Source organism: Bactrocera oleae, chromosome 2 (genome assembly GCF_042242935.1).
Source record: "Bactrocera oleae isolate idBacOlea1 chromosome 2, idBacOlea1, whole genome shotgun sequence".
Lineage (NCBI taxonomy): Eukaryota > Metazoa > Arthropoda > Insecta > Diptera > Tephritidae > Bactrocera > Bactrocera oleae.
Window position 1 is genome coordinate 7,595,524 of NC_091536.1, and position 17,612 is coordinate 7,613,135.

General features: G+C 36.4%; 2 protein-coding genes and 1 long non-coding RNA gene across 3 annotated transcripts; 1 reads left to right on the forward strand and 2 right to left on the reverse strand.

The window, feature by feature from the left end:
* Positions 1 to 1,258: 1,258 nt before the first annotated feature.
* Positions 1,259 to 7,631, reverse strand: ppk15 (pickpocket 15). The gene is made up of 7 exons (XM_070108103.1): positions 6,990 to 7,631; positions 6,398 to 6,622; positions 3,152 to 3,308; positions 2,927 to 3,063; positions 2,252 to 2,330; positions 1,734 to 2,197; positions 1,259 to 1,666 (listed from the first exon to the last, which is right to left on the reverse strand). The coding sequence occupies exons 1-7, from the start codon at positions 7,070 to 7,072 to the stop codon at positions 1,387 to 1,389; spliced, it is 1,425 nt and encodes a 474-aa protein (XP_069964204.1). The 5' UTR covers positions 7,073 to 7,631; the 3' UTR covers positions 1,259 to 1,386.
* A 4,086-nt stretch (positions 7,632 to 11,717) lies between these two features.
* Positions 11,718 to 12,857, reverse strand: LOC138856967 (uncharacterized). The gene is made up of 2 exons (XR_011395938.1): positions 12,232 to 12,857; positions 11,718 to 12,162 (listed from the first exon to the last, which is right to left on the reverse strand). It is a non-coding gene; the product is annotated as an uncharacterized lncRNA (long non-coding RNA).
* Positions 12,858 to 15,349: 2,492 nt separating this feature from the next.
* On the forward strand, positions 15,350 to 16,991 carry LOC106614298 (RNA polymerase II elongation factor Ell). The gene has a single exon (XM_070108007.1). The coding sequence runs from the start codon at positions 15,428 to 15,430 to the stop codon at positions 16,808 to 16,810; it is 1,383 nt and encodes a 460-aa protein (XP_069964108.1). The 5' UTR covers positions 15,350 to 15,427; the 3' UTR covers positions 16,811 to 16,991.
* The last annotated feature ends 621 nt before the right edge of the window (positions 16,992 to 17,612 follow it).

The window sequence follows — 17,612 nt, forward strand, 5'->3', positions numbered from 1 at the left end:
CCCAGAGCTCTCTAAAATAAGAATTATAATTATGCTTACCATGTATGTTGAAAGGTTCGCGTTCGGAAAGAGAGCCCTAACAGCAAAGATCAAAATGTCACTTAGAATTATCAATTTTTAAAACACCCAAATACGTGTTTGAAAAATGAAAGAGTGACTATAAAAATTTATAATTAAAATTCGACTTCTAGGGCCTTCAATCTAGACAGGCATACCCATTAATCATGATCTTATACTCTACAGGCTCATACCCACTAAAAGTGACAAATTCTTTGTTCAAAGAAATGTTGAAGAAGTAATTCGAAAGAAGAATTTTTTAATCAATACAAGGATGTCTCACTTAAGAGATGTGTATGTGAAAGTAATTACCACTGACTGAAGAATGTCATATGACACACACCACTCCGTAACTACAAGTACTAACGATTGGTCAACGTTTGCTGGTCTCATTTGGGATATAACTTTTATGAGCATACTACAGGAGGAGAAGCGAACTTCCTTATGAACCAGCCGTTCGCGATAGTGAAGAAGCAAAATATACACCTTTTTCGGTTTATTCATCTTTCGGATGGCAGAAAAGATTTCACCGCACTTTTTTCACCTCTTAGTAGAGTGATTAAATAAATTAAATAATAAAGTTGACTAGAAAAATATTAAACGTTAGAGATACCTATCTTATATTTCATCATTCCTATAAAAATGTTCGACAATTTAATATCGGTTACTAAGTTTTTAAACTTCTATCTATTCTAGATTTCGGTGAGATTAATATAAAAAGCTTGATTAAATATCGAAATTATTTTTATTATTATGGTATTCGAGAAGAAAAGACTAGACATTTATCTATTAACGAGTTAGGTTCAGAATCTGATCTGACCTTGTCGATATGTTCTAGGAACTCCAAAGCGCTACATTATTACCGGACTGAGACTGGGCAGTAGCTGAGACTCACGTGAGTTCAACGTTGAACAGTAGTCAGTTCCGACGAGGTCGCGAGATCTTTGGACACGTGGCGAAAGACAGGAAGTATGGAAACCACTCACAAAGGTTGGTTGCTGTCCAAGCGGAGGCCAAGCGGTAAGGCTGTATCAACTGTCTGATAGAATTTATTCTGTACTTCCTTTATGAAACCAGAATTTCGCTGCATATAAGAGGCAATAATTTGTGCAGAAAAGAAAATATATATAATGTGTATGGGCTCTATAATGGAGCTACGTCGTCGGACCTTTCCGATTTTAACAAAATGTGATTGAAAATATTTATTGAGTCTTCATAAAGTTTTTATTTAATCTAGACTAAGTATATAATTAGCGTGCAATGCATGGGATTAAAAAAATGAGTTATATCTTTGCTTTAAGATAAAATAAATTCGATCAATTGAAACTTTTATTTCAAACTCGCACCCTTTCCTTTTCCTTTTTGGACTATTCCATTTCGCTCCCTCTCGCTATTTCTTATCATTTGGATATTGTTGTAAAGCCGAAAAGTAAAATAGTAAACAAGTTCAATGAGACTCAAAATGCTGGCACCTAAAAATAGTCCCAATATACCGCCTATACTGACCACAACATCTAAACGCGTACGTAACGCTTGGCGACGATAACGCTCCGTGGGCCGGTCAACCAGACTGATCGCAACACTGCGCTTGTCATTACCTTTATGATTGCTGCGATATACGAATAAATGAGGCATAAAATATTACATTTTTAAGAGACCAACGACGCGCTACACACCTCGGACTATACTCGGAAACCGCACGTAAGTCGTGTTCAGTGCACGACGGCAAGCAGTCACACGTTTCATTATTTTCCGGCCATGGCAGCAATAATTTAATATCGGGCGCGACCTTCGTTTCCTTCTCCAAGCATAAAATACCTTTATAATCACAATCGGGTACATCGGCACGCGCTGTCGGCATTAAATTGAATATCGTGCAATTGCAGTAACGCATTTGCAATGCGCCAATACAATCGACAATACAGGCACTGAAGCTGTAGACGCGAAACGATGACCGCGGCATGATCTCCTCAGGGAAGCGGCAACCGCGATGCTCTGGTGACACTTCGCGCACATCCATGTCGTTAACCATTTCCTGCACAGATATTTGAAGGTCTGTATGTTTGCCTGGTGTTGCCACCTTTGTTGTAATACCAGCTAGATTGGCGTAAGGTATGTCCTCCTTGTTGAGTACGAAAACCTGTGTGAAATATATGCATATAAAAGAGTCCCTAATGTTTGATATCTAGCATACCTCGACTGCAACATCGGTAACCAGGCGCATTGTGGCATGATTGTCCTCTACCTCATTCGGAAACCAATATTTGCTGTCGCTGTTGTGACAGAAAGACTAGGCGTAAAATCACAGTGACATTTTGAATATAAAATCTGATATGAAAGCAGATAAAAGCTGAAGATTTCTTAATATTTTCTTATATAGTTATGTAGCCTATTGTGTTGCTGTAGTTTTAATCCTAATAATAATACTTGTTCTCAATGTCTATAGTACTTTTTTCACTTTACTCGGAGATCTGAACTATACTGATAAGCAACCGATCCAATAATAATCTAATATCTAAATAAAGAAGTGCAAACCCTATTTCATAGCTCAGCATAGTGCTGCTTAGGGATTCCATTTTATTTTATATCATTATGGATAGAGAGACGAGGTTTTCCACGAGAATATACGGAAAGAGACTGTTGCATGTACATGTTCCTACATTTAAAATTATTAGAATTGAAGAAAGCAGACTCAAGGAACAATCTTAAAAACCGCAAATTTTTCTCTTCATATTTACCACAAAGAAATATTTTCCCAAAACAATATCAAGAAGATTTATAAAGTCTAGGCACAACGTATTACCAGCGCTATTAACTCTACTTTAGGCGTCATTTCTAAAAATATTGTTCGGAACTAGACGTAACTTACGGATGATTATTTTGCCTCGAGTTTAAAAGAAAACAGTAACCATAAGGTGTAAGTAGTGGCACAAAGTAGTGACAGCAGTTGAAGGCCTTTTGTCCGAGTGAGCATTCTACTAAAACGTTGGAGCAGTTCTGATGAAGCTGAAATTCATTTAGTTGAGATATTTTTACAATTGGCATTTTCATTAGATTTATATGTTACATAGACGTTAATATAATAAGTAAATACCTTCTCTGTTAGTTCCCTGTAGTGGGTATGTGGGCACTCAGACTCAGTGCCCTCCTTATCGAAACAATGTGCTCTAGCATTGCCGGTGTTGTACTCATGTGGGAATATTAGTTTTAAGACAAAAATTTCTATGTCATAGTCATACTCTTCGGGGTAACTGATTTAAAAAAAAACACGATTATAGAGATGTTTATGGCATGTCAATGGATAAAAATGTTTTGATGCATGAATAGAACAAATAAAATATAGCGAAAGAAATGCACAATAATACGATCAAAATAAGATAAGACAAAAATTTATTGAATGATTTTGCAAAATGACTCTCAATAATATTGTTTTCCAGTTGTGAGCCTTTTTTCATAAATCGCTTACTCGTACTCTCGGTGCGAAAGCAAGATTCTCCCATATGAACCTATTGGTTGCCTTGGTGATGCAGAATTTCTTTGTTGAGGACTATTTCACTTATTTTGAGGTTATCGACGTGAAGGGCAACTTTTGCATTTTACAACGCTTAATTTTCGGCGGGTAGGCCCACTAATGTCTGAATTGAACCAATTGGACTTTGTTTAATTATGGAAAGTACTAATATCAAGTTTCATCAATAGTTTTTTTTTATCTCTAAGCTGTTTTATAAATATCTAGTTCGTACCACTTTTATCGGAGTAGGAAAGAGCTGCATCCCCATTGTCTTCCAGCGTTCTAACCCTAGATCTATGAACGTCACGTGTGCTCTAAAGTAGAGCGCAGAAGATTCACTAATCGACTTGCTCTCACTAATGTTCTTCTTTCCGCAATCAAAGAATTGGATATTGTCCAATAGGCATCCAAGCATTTTCTAAGCAATTTGTCGAAATATGAGGGATTGTTTAATAACTAGTTAGGTGTTTTGCATACAACGAAACGTCGTTCCAGGATGTTCAACCATGTTTTTAAAATTTGTAAGTTTTTAGTTTGTAAATCAGTTTTGTAATCTAAATATAAAATGAAAGCTGAGAAAATGAGAAGCATACGAGTATGTGGTTGATTAAGCAAAATATTGCTATATAAGCTGATAATTGCCAGAGTTTATGTTTCCATTCGTGTACAAATATCATATTTACATTCATCAGCGCTTGCAACAAACAGCCCATGGTTTGAATTACCAAATGCAGTTTGTACAAAAATGTAGTTTGTGTCTTCTTTCATACTATTTCACGCTAATTGAGCTTTTATGTAAACAAATATGATATGATGCGAGTAATATGTATGTGCTTTTATTTGTAATGAGAAAACGTACGTACGTGCTACACGCAGATCCACGCAAGGCAGGGAGAAGATAAATAAATATGTAGATATTTATATCCAGATCTTATAACTCATCTTGACTGTAAATTACATATTTTACATTACAATATGGTACATTTCAACAAGCTAAGTACTAGAAATATTTTTCCCATCAAGGTAATACAAGCAAGAAAAAAGTTTTATGTAACTTCGGTTGCACCAAATTCTCAATTCAAGGAAGTTTTCATTCACGAACTTGATTTTGATCGCTCATTTTGTATGGCAGCTATATGTTGTATATGTAGTCTGATAAGAAGCTTCTTGATGATAAAAGGGAGTGTGCAAAATTTCAGAGCGATATCTCAAAAACTGAGGAACTGCTTCGCGTATATACAGACAGACAGACAAACAGATGAGAAGGACATAAATCAACTCAGCTTGTCACGCCGATAACTTATATATACATATATCTTTTATGGAGCCTCCGACGTTTCGTTTGTTCGTATAAACTTTAAGACAAACTTAATATACCTCTCAAGGTATTAAAATAGATTAAATGAAGAAAATTCCGTAAAGACAATAAAAACATTATTTTATACTATTCTAAACCTCCATTCAATCGTGTTTATCTAGGAGGTTATCCTAGGCTAGTAGCTGTGCAATTACAGCCATATTTATACCTTAAGCCTTGCGAAAGGTTAATCTCTCCAAACTATATATATTTTAAGAGAACACTACAAGCAATACTACAAGGATAGAACTTAACAGAGAACTCGACACAAGGTTTGACGTAATATAAGTTCTGGATCAAGAACCTTGCAAAAGAGATAATATAAACGACTTAAATGAAAAATGGACTTAAAGGGACTATTAATAGATCAAATAGATCTAAAATAGCAAAGTAAGAGGTTTTCTGAAATTCACCAGCTCCTAAATTCAAATAAATCAGTAGTTAGGTTATTTGAATAACAGATCATGAGACCAAAAAATGCCTACCCTTACGAAAAGGTACGAAAACATAAGATCTTTCGTCATTATTTTAAATATCTTAACAATGTCATAAAGCAGGTTCAGTCAGGTTTAGAAATGAAATCGACTGCGAAACCTTGGCTCAAAGTCCGAACAAATTCAGGCTCACGAATTGCAGAGCACAAATTCAAAGATTTTGAAACAGGAAAATATTCATTACCTCATTAAGAGTATAAACTGACGGATCTACCCGAGAAAAAACGGATCCTTCAGATTTTTAAATCCGACACAATTATAGTTTTATAATACACTTTGAGTATTCTCTATTCTAGTATTCTAGTAAAGACTGATATATGTTTGGTTAGATTAGTCTGGTAGGCTAATTAGCCTCGCATAGACAAGTTTTGGTCCTTTGCAATACCAGATGGAGTTTCGTTATGAAGTCCATGAGAAGCAGTTATCCTTAAGATGCATTTGACGCGAATTTCAACAGGCTCTGTGGGCTCACTAACGATATCTCTTCAAGTGTCTCATATCGTGGGACCATGTAAGAAATCTTAAAGTCTAGCCAATGCGGAACAAGTGCACAAGAGATGCTCCATTGTTTCCCTGGCGCCTTGCTCTTGACATTTTCTGCAGCCTGTCAAACCCATTCTGCAGGCGTATGCCGCCACCAGACTGTGACCAGTGAGTATTCCAATTATATCCAGTCCCTTCGATTGAGTGCCAGTAGGAATTTTGTACATTTTCGATGTACCGTTTTACACACGATTTTTGCAGTTTTGCACCCAGGAAAAACGTTTCATCGCGTTTTTAGTTACGTTGCCAATGACTTACATAATAAGATAGGTATTTTTTCAAGTCCTAATTCAAGCACATTTTTGAAAAGATAATGCTACAGATATATAATTGAGATTCCTATAGTTAAAATACGTAATCCTCTAATCAGTACTATGATTATCACATTCAGAAAAACCCGAAAATCTGAAGTTGTCGGAAGCAAAATTCTCTTACCTCTCAATATATTGCTCCACCGCTGGGGTGGTGCCATCCTTTTCCAATGTCTCACACACGGCCACGCTGGGAAAATAGATTTTGTCATACGGCGTTAAACTCTCGAAGACAATGCTGACAGCTGATAATTCAAAGTCGCGTTCGAATGTTGAAATGAGCTTGTACGAGCCATAGGCGGAGATTATGAAGCAAAAGAGCCAGAAAACGCGTTCACTAATATGTAATCTGCAAATGAAAGAAACGCAATGATGAGCACAAAACGGATTAGAGTAAGTATATGTGTATAAAAATGCAGTTATTTAATGCATGCGCATTTCACAGAGAGGAAATGAGTAGGATATGAATTATGCTAATGCTAAAGAATGAAATGAACTATGAGCTTTGCCACTTATGCGGAGACAGACGAATTGCGCTGCGCAAGACAAAAGCAGATGTGACGGAAGAACGTGAATTGACAGAGCCTAAGGCGTTACGTGGCAATGCAATCTGAATTATGCATGTCCTTGGCAGCATTTATGCGCTATGCAGTGCTATGTATAAGCAGCGAAGTACATAGATGAGCATGCAGGATTAAAGCAACAAACCTACTTACTTGTTATTGGCAATGTAGCTGATGCCGGCCAAGGAGCAATTAGCGCAGTAGTCGCGCAAACAGGCGAGCAGTGGCCAGAACATAACTGCTCTCCGATACTCTTAGTTGGCCACAAAAGCGTGATAAGTTGGCTGGCTCTAGCTTGCTGATAGGCTGAGGTTGCTTCCGAGGTGCAAAAGGTACAAGCTCGTTGATAGGCTGAATCGGAGGCTTGCAAGTCGAGCGTTTGGTTGGTTGATAATTCGGTTGCTTCGTTAACTGCTCGCTGACTAAGTGCTGTGTACTGAATGTAGCCAAGTATGGCGCTCGAGTGCCACTGCAGCTTTCCGCCAGCAAACACTACAATAGATTGCAGTAATAAAGTTTCCTACGGCTATGCATACATACAAGTACATATATGCATGTTGAATTGTATAATTGTCATCTTTGCAGTATGTATGTGTGATTGTGTGTGTGTGTGTCTGTGTATTGTCGACCACAAGTGGAGAGCATTTAATTGCTGTTTCCTTTTGCGTTCACCACAAACAAAGCGGACAAGGATAACGTGAAATAGCGCAGCACTCGCTACGGCAACCACATGCCACTAACAACAACAACAACTGCCGTAATGGCACTCCAGGCAGCGGAGTATGCAACAGTGTGACAATTTGATGAACATTTTAACTGTAAATGGCAATATTAACACTGTGCATATGAAGAGTATGAGTATCTCTAATACTATGAGCATAATACTTAAATGAGCTTTAATCTGAGTATTAAGATCATTTTGATAAACAAAGTGTGTAAGTACCTGTTAACATTCGAAGCAATACGTTCCGGCAGCGCTTTGACTCTTTCAGATACGATCTACTAGTGTTAATTCTGGGTAACAGATTATCGTCTTACAGGTTGTTTACCAAGTCGTATGTGAAATTACTTTCCAATATAAAAGAATGATTCAGAATTAGTTGACGATGCTAGAGCGGCAGACTTTATGAGCTCCTGAAGTATGGAAATTTCATTCACTGCACTATTCTTTAGCTCTACAAGCAACTTAATCTTGTCGGGTAAAGAAACTTCAAGTCCGTCGTTTCTGAATTGAGATTTGGCTTCATTGCGTCAACGAAAAACTTTTTAGTTTCTTCGAGTAGTCTTTACGGGAAAACTGTAGTACCTATGATCATCGATTGGAAGTTTGTCCTTTAAAAAAAATTTTGCTTTATCTAAGACCACCACTCTTTTGGATAAGTCTTCCATATAAAATTCGAAATGCAGTAAATGCTTATTTTACGGCAATTTGGGGAGATTTTGAAACCTTTTATATACCAGTTTAATACTTATCATTTACGCTCGATACCTTGCATAGTTAGCTTATTTATGGATGATATCATGAACTTTCAAGCATTTTTATACCCTAAACAGGGTATATTAAGTTCGCCACAAACTTTGTAACACCCCAAAGGAATAGTCGGTGACCCTATAAAATATGTATATAAGGGATCAGCATGATGAGCTAAGTCGATTTAGCCATGCCTATCTGTCTGTCCGTCAGACTGTCCGTCCGTCTATCTGTTTATATGTGAACTAGTCCCTCAGTTTTTAATATATCGATCTGAATCTTTGCACCCGTCCCTTTCCTTTCAAAAAGCTGCTCATTTCTCGGAACCGCCTATATCAGACCACTATAGCGTATAGCTGCCATACAAACTGAATGATCGGAATCAAGTGCTTTTATGTTAAGCTTTTTCATTTTTTCATTTTTCCAAATTTGGCATGAGTTGTTGCCTAAGACATCTGTACAATATCCCAATAAATTTTCTAGATTTGATAACCATTGCAGATATCTTCCATACAACAAATCATATTCAAAATCAAGTTCATATAGGGAATATTTTTTATTTGTAAAGGTTATTATTTAGTATTTATCAACTTACTAGCTGTTCCTTCCAGCCTCTCGGAATATCGAAAACCTCTCTGGTGGCGCTATAGCTAGTTTAATAAATAAATTCTTGCAATTCTGGATAGCTTTCTCCAGCATTTAGAGAGCGTATCTAATACAAATTACTAGTAGTTCGCGCGATTTCCACGACATCAAACTTGAATTTGCAGTTAACTTTGCAGCAAGACCTGTTAGTAAGCTTTCAATATAAAATGTAATGCATTTTTCTTCACCGTGTAACTACTGTGTCGCCGCACAACAACCTTGTGCAACAAACCAGGCAACACAGCAATGCATTCACGTGAGAATTGCAATTAATGTTGAAATATTTTGTATGTCAATGCTGCATATATAACAGGAAGCGCGCCAGTTGTTGTCACTACAATCGCATTTGCAGTTGCAGTTACAGTTAGTGGTGGTGGTGCCCCAAACTCAAGCGTGTTGCTGTTTCCGCAAAATGCGGCCTTTATGTTTATGCAGCAGTGGCAGATTGTCTCTCATATTTTACAATGCCACAATATATGCTTGTATATATTAAATAAATAAGTTCCGTTATTTACTTACATGTATGTGCATCTATGTGTAGGGATTCTCACATGCATATACAGACCAAATACGATTAATTTATTTAACAGCAACAGAAAAACCATTGCAAGCACACGCAAGATAAGTACGAAGAAAAAAAAAAGCCCCATGGCGTATACGTAACACTGCAACAAGCGCGTTTTTGAGTGCTGCCAAAGTGTGAGTTAATGAATGAGTAGGGAAATGAATGAGTGCGCTAGTCAAGCGGATGTGTGATGTGTGGTGCTGCTAACATACAAATTCCGCCACACACACACACACACACATGTATACTGTGTAATGCCCAACAACATGATAAGGTACTTAACGCTAGCTGCAATTATGCAATTAGACGCTGTTGTTTATTTTATACCAAAAACACTTAAAAGCAATTATTCCGCCAACACGAAGACACCCAGAGAGAGAGGAGCCACCTACACATATACACATATATCACACGCATGTGAAGTAGTAATTTGTATGCAGAGGACAAGTTGTTGCCATAGTAGGCTTTAAGGGTGCTTGGTTATGCGGGCGAACAGCTGCTACGCTCCATTAACAGTTAACACATAAACAAACACACACGTAATTATAAGCGCGCGCATACACACACACACACACACATGTCCGTATTATGCAAATAAGTCACAGTCGCTTGGCAGTAGCATAAAATGAGGAATTAATATGGATTTGTAAATTATTAATGAGCGTCGAAGTGTGTAATTCAGGCAGCGTGCATAAAAATATACAGATTATGGTGATGCTTAAATTTTTTGTGGTAGACCTCGTAGAATTTAGGAACTACGAGAAAGTTTCCAGTTATCGTGATATACACATTAGAAAAGTTCTTAAGTCTACGAAAATACCTTCACTGCCACCATGATATACACATTAGGGTAGTGCTTAAACTTTTTTGGTAGACACGTATTAGCAACTACGATCCTTGCTGTAGTATAGAATTTACCACCAAATGACAGCAAGCATACCAGTGTTAATCACATTAGGGTGGTGCTTAAATTTTTTGCAATAGATTTCGTACGACTTAGTGACTACGAGAATATTCCCAGTTATAACTTGAGATATTACTGTCAACTGGCAACACCTCATACTAGTAAACATAAAGATGATATTTAAATTTTTAAAGTCAAACTTGCTTAACTCAGCGCCTACGCAAATATATTAAATATTTTTATACAAAAATTTACTCCCAACAGGCAGTACGTATAAATATGCACACATTAGGTTGACACAAATTTGTTTAAAAAAATATTTCGTTAAACCCAGCAACTTCGACAATATTTCCAGCCAACACTTAAAATTATTACTTGACAATTTGGTGCAAATCAAAATCAGCTTTGGTGCCATCCTAATGTTTAGTACATATGGAAAACTTTTAATTTCATTTTACTTTGTTACCACAAATGTATATCTTGATACACATTAGTACATATGTTGTCAAATGCCAGCTGGCAGTCGACGCATAATATTGTGGCATAACTTCTAAGCCAACTTTCGCTGCGCTTGGCAAGTAAGCAGTTGCCAAAAAAAAAGCTGGCAGCAGGCAACAATTGCCTCTTCGAATGACGTGACAGCCAAGCATGATGAATCTTTAATGAGACGCCTTTAAAGTGTGGTGCATGCTAAGGTTATGCTTAATGGCAAGGTATTAATAATAAATCTGCATAAGATTTAGGTGGAAAAATTGGCATCCTCTAACAAGTGCCAATCGATATAATTTTAAATAAATAAATAAAAATAATTTACAGTGTTAAATGTATTTAATAATTGGCGATTCATTCTGAAAAATTTTGGATTGCCTTGCATCCGTAGCTGATCTCCAGCAGGACCTCGGAAAAAGTCTGGTGGTGAGGATTTGTATTATTATTCTAGATGAGTACAGTTAATGAACTAAGGACTAGTTGAAATTTAGTTTTTCGATAAAATGGCGCCTTCCCAAAAACAGACGGGTTTTATGAAGAAATTTTCTTCTTAGAATGATCAAAAAATTGAAATTGTTTTAAACTTTGTTTTTATGTATTTCATAACTTTCCAGAGTGTAAATAAAGCTTTGTGGTTTCAAACATACTCGGATCTGAACAATTAGCTCGAACTTAATAAAGTGCAGGAACTTTCCGCGATCCATCTGTATATAGTCCAAAAATATTCGTCAAACCAAAGCAGATATACGAAGGAGCCCTTTTATATTTGGAAACCAAAAACAGTTTTGAAAATTTAAAAATAAGTAATTGAAATATGCAAATAATAAAAATGTATATATTTTTCATTTTTAGTGTCACACAAGTTTTAAAGATAACTACTTAGTAATCAGAAAAGTATTCGCACATTCGAGAAAAATAACATTTTTAATTTATATATAAACCTTAAATGTGACATATTTAAACGACTATTGCACTTTATCGGAACTTTACGTCAACTACGTCAAATTCTCACACATTCGAACTTGGGCAATACGGTTAACCGAAATTTACCCTTAGTCTCCTAATCTGTTTTGGTTCCTAAAGCAGCCGAATTCTTGTTGTTGCAGTACATAATCCTTTGCTGCTGCTTTTGGTCAAAATTATCCACAATATGTCTGATATGGATCAACATCGCTTCCCAACAGTCAAAGCGTTGCTTGAGCTTAATCTCTTCCTTAGTATTGAGTCGTTTATATTCGGCAAAAACTTCACCCTTAGAAGTGGTTCTTAGTGTTGGTTATTCTTAATGGTATCGCTACCTGAAACTTTGAACGCTACCTACCTGTGTACCTCTTCGTGGTTCAAACAAGGATGCGTCGAACCGGTTTTGATGTCACCTTCTTCCTGAAAAGGCGGGCTGGCACTTGTTAAAGTAAAAATCTGTTCAGTAGTTGAGCTGATCTCGTTTGAATTAAGTGGGTTTGAAAGACTTTGTGTCTTTCATAATTTCAACAGTTGCTGTTCCTGTTCCATGTAATACGGCCAATTTTGTTTCACTTCATTGTATTGTCGCTTAGCTCAGCAATTTCCGTTATAATGTTGCCAATTACTTATTTTTTAGCTTTACGTATGCCCTCTTTCTGTAGACGCGTATCGAATTCCAGCTTTTAGAAAGGTTTCAGTGCCAACAAGTAGATTAGGCGTGCGATTCTTGTTTCTTATGTTTCTCATCCGTGTCATTTCGTTTACTTTCTTGTTTGAAAAAACTTTGGCTTTTCTCCCATTCATGCATTGTATGAAGAAGAGCTTTTGGAAAACGTTTGGTGTTCGCAATGTGATTGTCTTCCTGAATTTATGGAAATGCGGCTCAAAAAAATGTTTCATTATGTTGAGTTGTTGAAATGAGTTTTGCGACTGGTTATATAATTTACGTGATGTTTCCCCAATACATTACTTTGAGGTTTTAGAGTCTGGTACACGCCTTTTTATACTTAAAAAACTCGACGTTCTTTCAGCTTTATCTACCTGCTACAGTTATCTGTTGTTTAAAAGGACGGGGAAATCTTTTGGTTCAGTTGTCCTACCTGCGTATACCTAAATTAACGGAACTTTTTAGATATCTATCTGTGGCATAATAATAAAATAATAATTATCTTGAAATAGGAAGAATCCAAAAAGCAACAGTTTCATTAAAGGTAGAGTACTCACAAAACATTCTAGTTCTATAAACTTGGTGCATATATTGTAGAGGAACTTAACAGGAGTTCTAGAATTATGCTGCGGGGGTACTATCCGATCGTTCAGTTTATATGGGAGCTATAGTGGAGAGAAAAACTGAGGGACTAGTTTGCATATAAAATATAAATCGGCTCAGCTCGTCACGCTGATCAATTATATATATATATATATACTCTGTAGGGTCTCTAGCGTTTCTTTTTAGGTCTTACAAACTTCGTGGCAAACTTAATATAATCGTACCCTGTTCAACGTATTGTATATTTCAATAATTAGGTGCTACAGACACCCAAAAAGTGAACAAAGTCCATATCCTCTCATGCAACATTTTGTACAAAACTAAAGAGATAAGCCAAAATTTTGTTAAAGTATTGTAGTTAAAAAGCGGTTTTACATTTGATTTAGAATCCTCCCCGCATAAGTGAATCATTCTTCTCTTCTATGCTGGTATTGCGGGTTTTGTTAAAGTTTCGCTTTTCCTTCACAAGTGCAGTTGTGGTTGTATTTGACGCTGAAAGTTTAGGTTAGAAGACTTCTTTTTATGTCATATTGCCCGACCACTGAAACTTCTTTTTGCAGTGGTTACAAAATCTTCTCCGAATAAATCGATCATCTTATACTCCTTTCTAGCAGCTGGTAATGTCGATTCCGTCGGACTCTCCTTCTTCTTTGACACGTCCATTTGGAATTGTGTTTGTCACTGTAAGTTATGGTCAGAATGATGTTTTTTTATGTTTCCGGCCACTGGGAGCTCTTTTTGCAGGGGTTACAAACTCTTTTTCGAACAGATCGATCAATTCTATGTAGAAATTATCTTGATGCGTAGAATTATTTTTCGTCGAACGGCCACGGAAATGTGTTGTACTATCACCGATTTTGTTACCGATCGGGTTAGAGCTGACGGCGACATGTTTACTGTTAGGGCCCATATTACTTATACGTCGCTTCTTTGATGCTGGTAAATATTCGAATTCCAAACTGGCTGTCACGTGAGCTGCCGTTGTTCGAATTGTGTGATGGAGTTGGATTTTGTGGCTTATTCATATATATTCACATAATACTTGTACCACATATGGCCTTATCCGGCATGTGGCGTTGTTAGCGGTGCTGGTTGGTACGAAACGATTTCGGTCGATTTTGTGTCCAGGACAGGTTGTCAAAAATATTTAATGCCATGATTTGTCTTCAATGGAATAGCTTGTTTAATCTTCAAATGTGCTTCTTTCTCTAAGGAATTGATTTTGTTTTGAAATATATTTTAACGTTCGTGCTCTATGTAACTAATAAGCTTAGGTATATTTTAGACCTCCCTACCTGTTTTCAAAAAAATTGGTGTCAAAGCGTGTTAGTTCTTGTTCCTTCCTTTAATTTACCTGTTATTTTGTAGAACAGGCATATGGATAGATACAGGCCAGTTTTACGAGGGCTTAGTACATGTATAAATATTACCCAATTCAGGATAACCTAGGATGGAAAGCACCTAGGATGCTTCCCTTATTTTACCTGCTGTATCGTATAACAGGTATACGGATAGACAGAGACTAGTTTTTCGAAACCTTACGGTACAGTTATAAATTTAATCCAATTCAAGAACATTTCACAATGACCTCAAAACCTAATAAAAAGAAAGTATCCTGATTTACCCATATTCAAGCAAAGGTGAAGCTCTAGATAATGAAATGATTTCTGAGTTGAGAAACTTATAAACTCTGTCAAAGAGACGCAACCCGAAAAACCATGATTTTCATAAAAAGAGATAGCGATAAAAGGATAGAGATAAGTTTTGCCATTCTCAAGTAGGCGTGATCTAATAAGATCGGCTAATACGAGACCATGGACTCATGTGTCGTCGTGCTCCGTGGAAATCGTTTTGCGGGACACCTGGGCGTGATCCATCAAAATTCGACAACTTTTAACGTTCTCCATCGAATTAGAAGAAAAACTAGAGATTTTCTCCAAGTTAAATGAAGTTTTTGCGTGGTTTAAAACACACACGAACCTAATCGGACTTAATATAGTATAGAAACTTTCAATAATTTCTTGAAAACATAAGTTGTTTTTTAGCCGTAACTGAGTTTTCAAATGAGCCAAATATTTTGCTTTAACATTTCGGAAACAAAAATGTGTATAAAAAAAATTAAATATCTTGAAAAAGAATTGATAGTAGCAGGTAATTGAACATAATGACCTTTGCGAAATTTTCGTTATAAAAGGATTTACAGCATAGAACTAGACTTTAAAACCGCAAAGCACTTTATTAGAGCAACACCACGTGATACTACATTACAAATCGCATTAAAATAATGAAAAGAATGGAAGATTCATATATATTGCTTACGCTATCCCCAATTCAGACGACTCAGAAACACGATGATATTGAGAACACCATATGTGTTCCAAAAGCTCATCTCCATTCAACGCATGAAAAGGAGCAAAGAAAAAGTTTGAACGCAAACAAAAGTAACTTCACCGCTGAGAAACCTATAAAAAAGAAATCGTTGAAGGAGGAATCTAACTCGAGGACCAGTACTAAACAGCATGATAATCTTATCGACTGCAAAGAAACTATTTCAAAATCGGGTGACGCTACAAATGTCGACAACAAAAAAAGTAAAGCGCGCAATATAACTAGTCGTGAAATACGCGAACGCCTCATCCACTTGTTAGCCTTGAAGCCATTCAAAAAGCTTGAACTATATGCGCGTCTACAGAAAGAGGGCATACGTAAAGCCGAAAAATTGTTAATTAGCAACATTCTAACGAACATTGCTCAGCTAAGCAACAATGCTTACAATCTGAAGCACTGTATGTGGAATCGAGTGAATGAAAATTGGCCGTATTACACGGAACAGGAACAGCAACAGTTGACATTACGCAAGATCCAAAATCTAGCAAATCCAATCAGCTCGAACGAGGTCAGCTCAACTTCTGCTCAGATCACTGCTTCAACAACAAGTGCCAGACCGCCGATCCAGGAAGAAGCTGACTTCAAACCCGGTTTTAAGCGTTCTTGTTTGGACTACGAAGAGCCACAGATTTCGAAAAAGCGTCGTATTAGTCATGGTTCAACTGAGAATTGTCAGAAAACATACAAATCATCAGGTACCGATACAAATAGTAAGAATCACCTAAAATCAGCCCTCCAAACAAGTTTTGCAATATCCGGTAACGGTACTTACAATAACCAAAACCAAGAACCATATGTCCAGACAACCTCCAATGAATCAACAGCTGAGCATCTTGTTATTGAAGAAATCGATACAGCAACCCCAAGCTATGACTTTAGTAGTTACTTGAATATCCAAAGCATTGAACAACGACGTCAATATAAATATGACTTTGAGCGAGATTACGAAGAGTACTTTCCATTACGACAGCGCGTCGAAGAAGTGCGTCATATTTTCCGCGTACTGCACGAGCAATTGCAGAATGTACCTGAAGGATCTTTGGAATACGAGCGTGTCAAGCATGAACTTTTTGCCGAATATCAGCGTGTCAATAGTAAAGAAGAGATTGAGCTTAAGCGACGTTTTGACTATTTGGAGGCGAAGTTGATCCATATCAGACAGCTTGTGGATAATTTTGACAAAAGGCTGCTGGAGGAAAAAGCGGTGCAAGCTGCAGTGGCTGCAGCAAATGATTATATACTGCAACAAAAACAACGAGCAGATATTGAATATTTTTAGAAACAAATATTTATATAAATTGCCGGAGTCAAGTTGAGAATTTAGTCGTAACGGTTGCAGCGATAAAGACGATTCGGACCAAAGCTCCGAAAAAGATCAAAAATTTTAAAAATGTTTTATGCTTAAGCTCAGTATTTAAATTGAAAATATTGTATTTATATCATATGCAAGTATTAAATAATGTGTATATGAAAAAAACGAACTCGATTTGTTCCTAATTGTAAAATTCTAGGTTAATAAGTTGCTGATACATTCACATTTTTTTATATTTATATGCATATTTATTTTTGTTTAAACTATGTGTTTTTAATATGTTCACTAATATTGGCGATTATATGAGGCTCTGTTGTCTAATTACTTATGTCAATGATTTCTTGAATTCCTCCGTACAAACAGAGCCCTTTGTTGCAGATGTTAGTTAAACATTATTATCTTATAATTTAGCATAAATTGAATTAATTTTGTTTGAACTATGAAGTGTTTTGATAAGGCTAACAAATTTAGTAAATAATAAAATCGAAGAAAGACAAAAAATAATCGCTATAACCTTAGTCCCACGATGGGATCTTATCAAATTATAATAATTGACAACTGCAAAAACAGAACAATTGAAAGCTACTAAAAATCAAAGTTTTTTATGCGCATGCGGTTTTGTATTTGTAAATATTATGGTATACAAGTATATATACTTAACTCAAAACTCAGAATAAAATAGAACTTAGTCATACCGGAAATTCCATTATGGTCAGATTAACTATAGTAGTACCTACGTCTTTACCAGGCGTTTTTCGTTCGTCCAATT

What these genes read in the sequence shown, in the direction of transcription:
- ppk15 (XM_070108103.1), bottom strand. Translation starts at nt 7,072, where the DNA reads ATGTTCTGGCCACTGCTCGCCTGTTTGCGCGACTACTGCGCTAATTGC. An exon ending in ACAGGGAACTAACAGAGAAG is followed by an intron (nt 3,064 to 3,151) that starts GTATTTACTTAT and finishes AATGAATTTCAG; the next exon opens with CTTCATCAGAACTGCTCCAA. An exon ending in TTACCGATGTTGCAGTCGAG is followed by an intron (nt 2,198 to 2,251) that starts GTATGCTAGATA and finishes TATTTCACACAG; the next exon opens with GTTTTCGTACTCAACAAGGA.
- LOC106614298 (XM_070108007.1), top strand. Translation starts at nt 15,428, where the DNA reads ATGAAAAGAATGGAAGATTCATATATATTGCTTACGCTATCCCCAATT.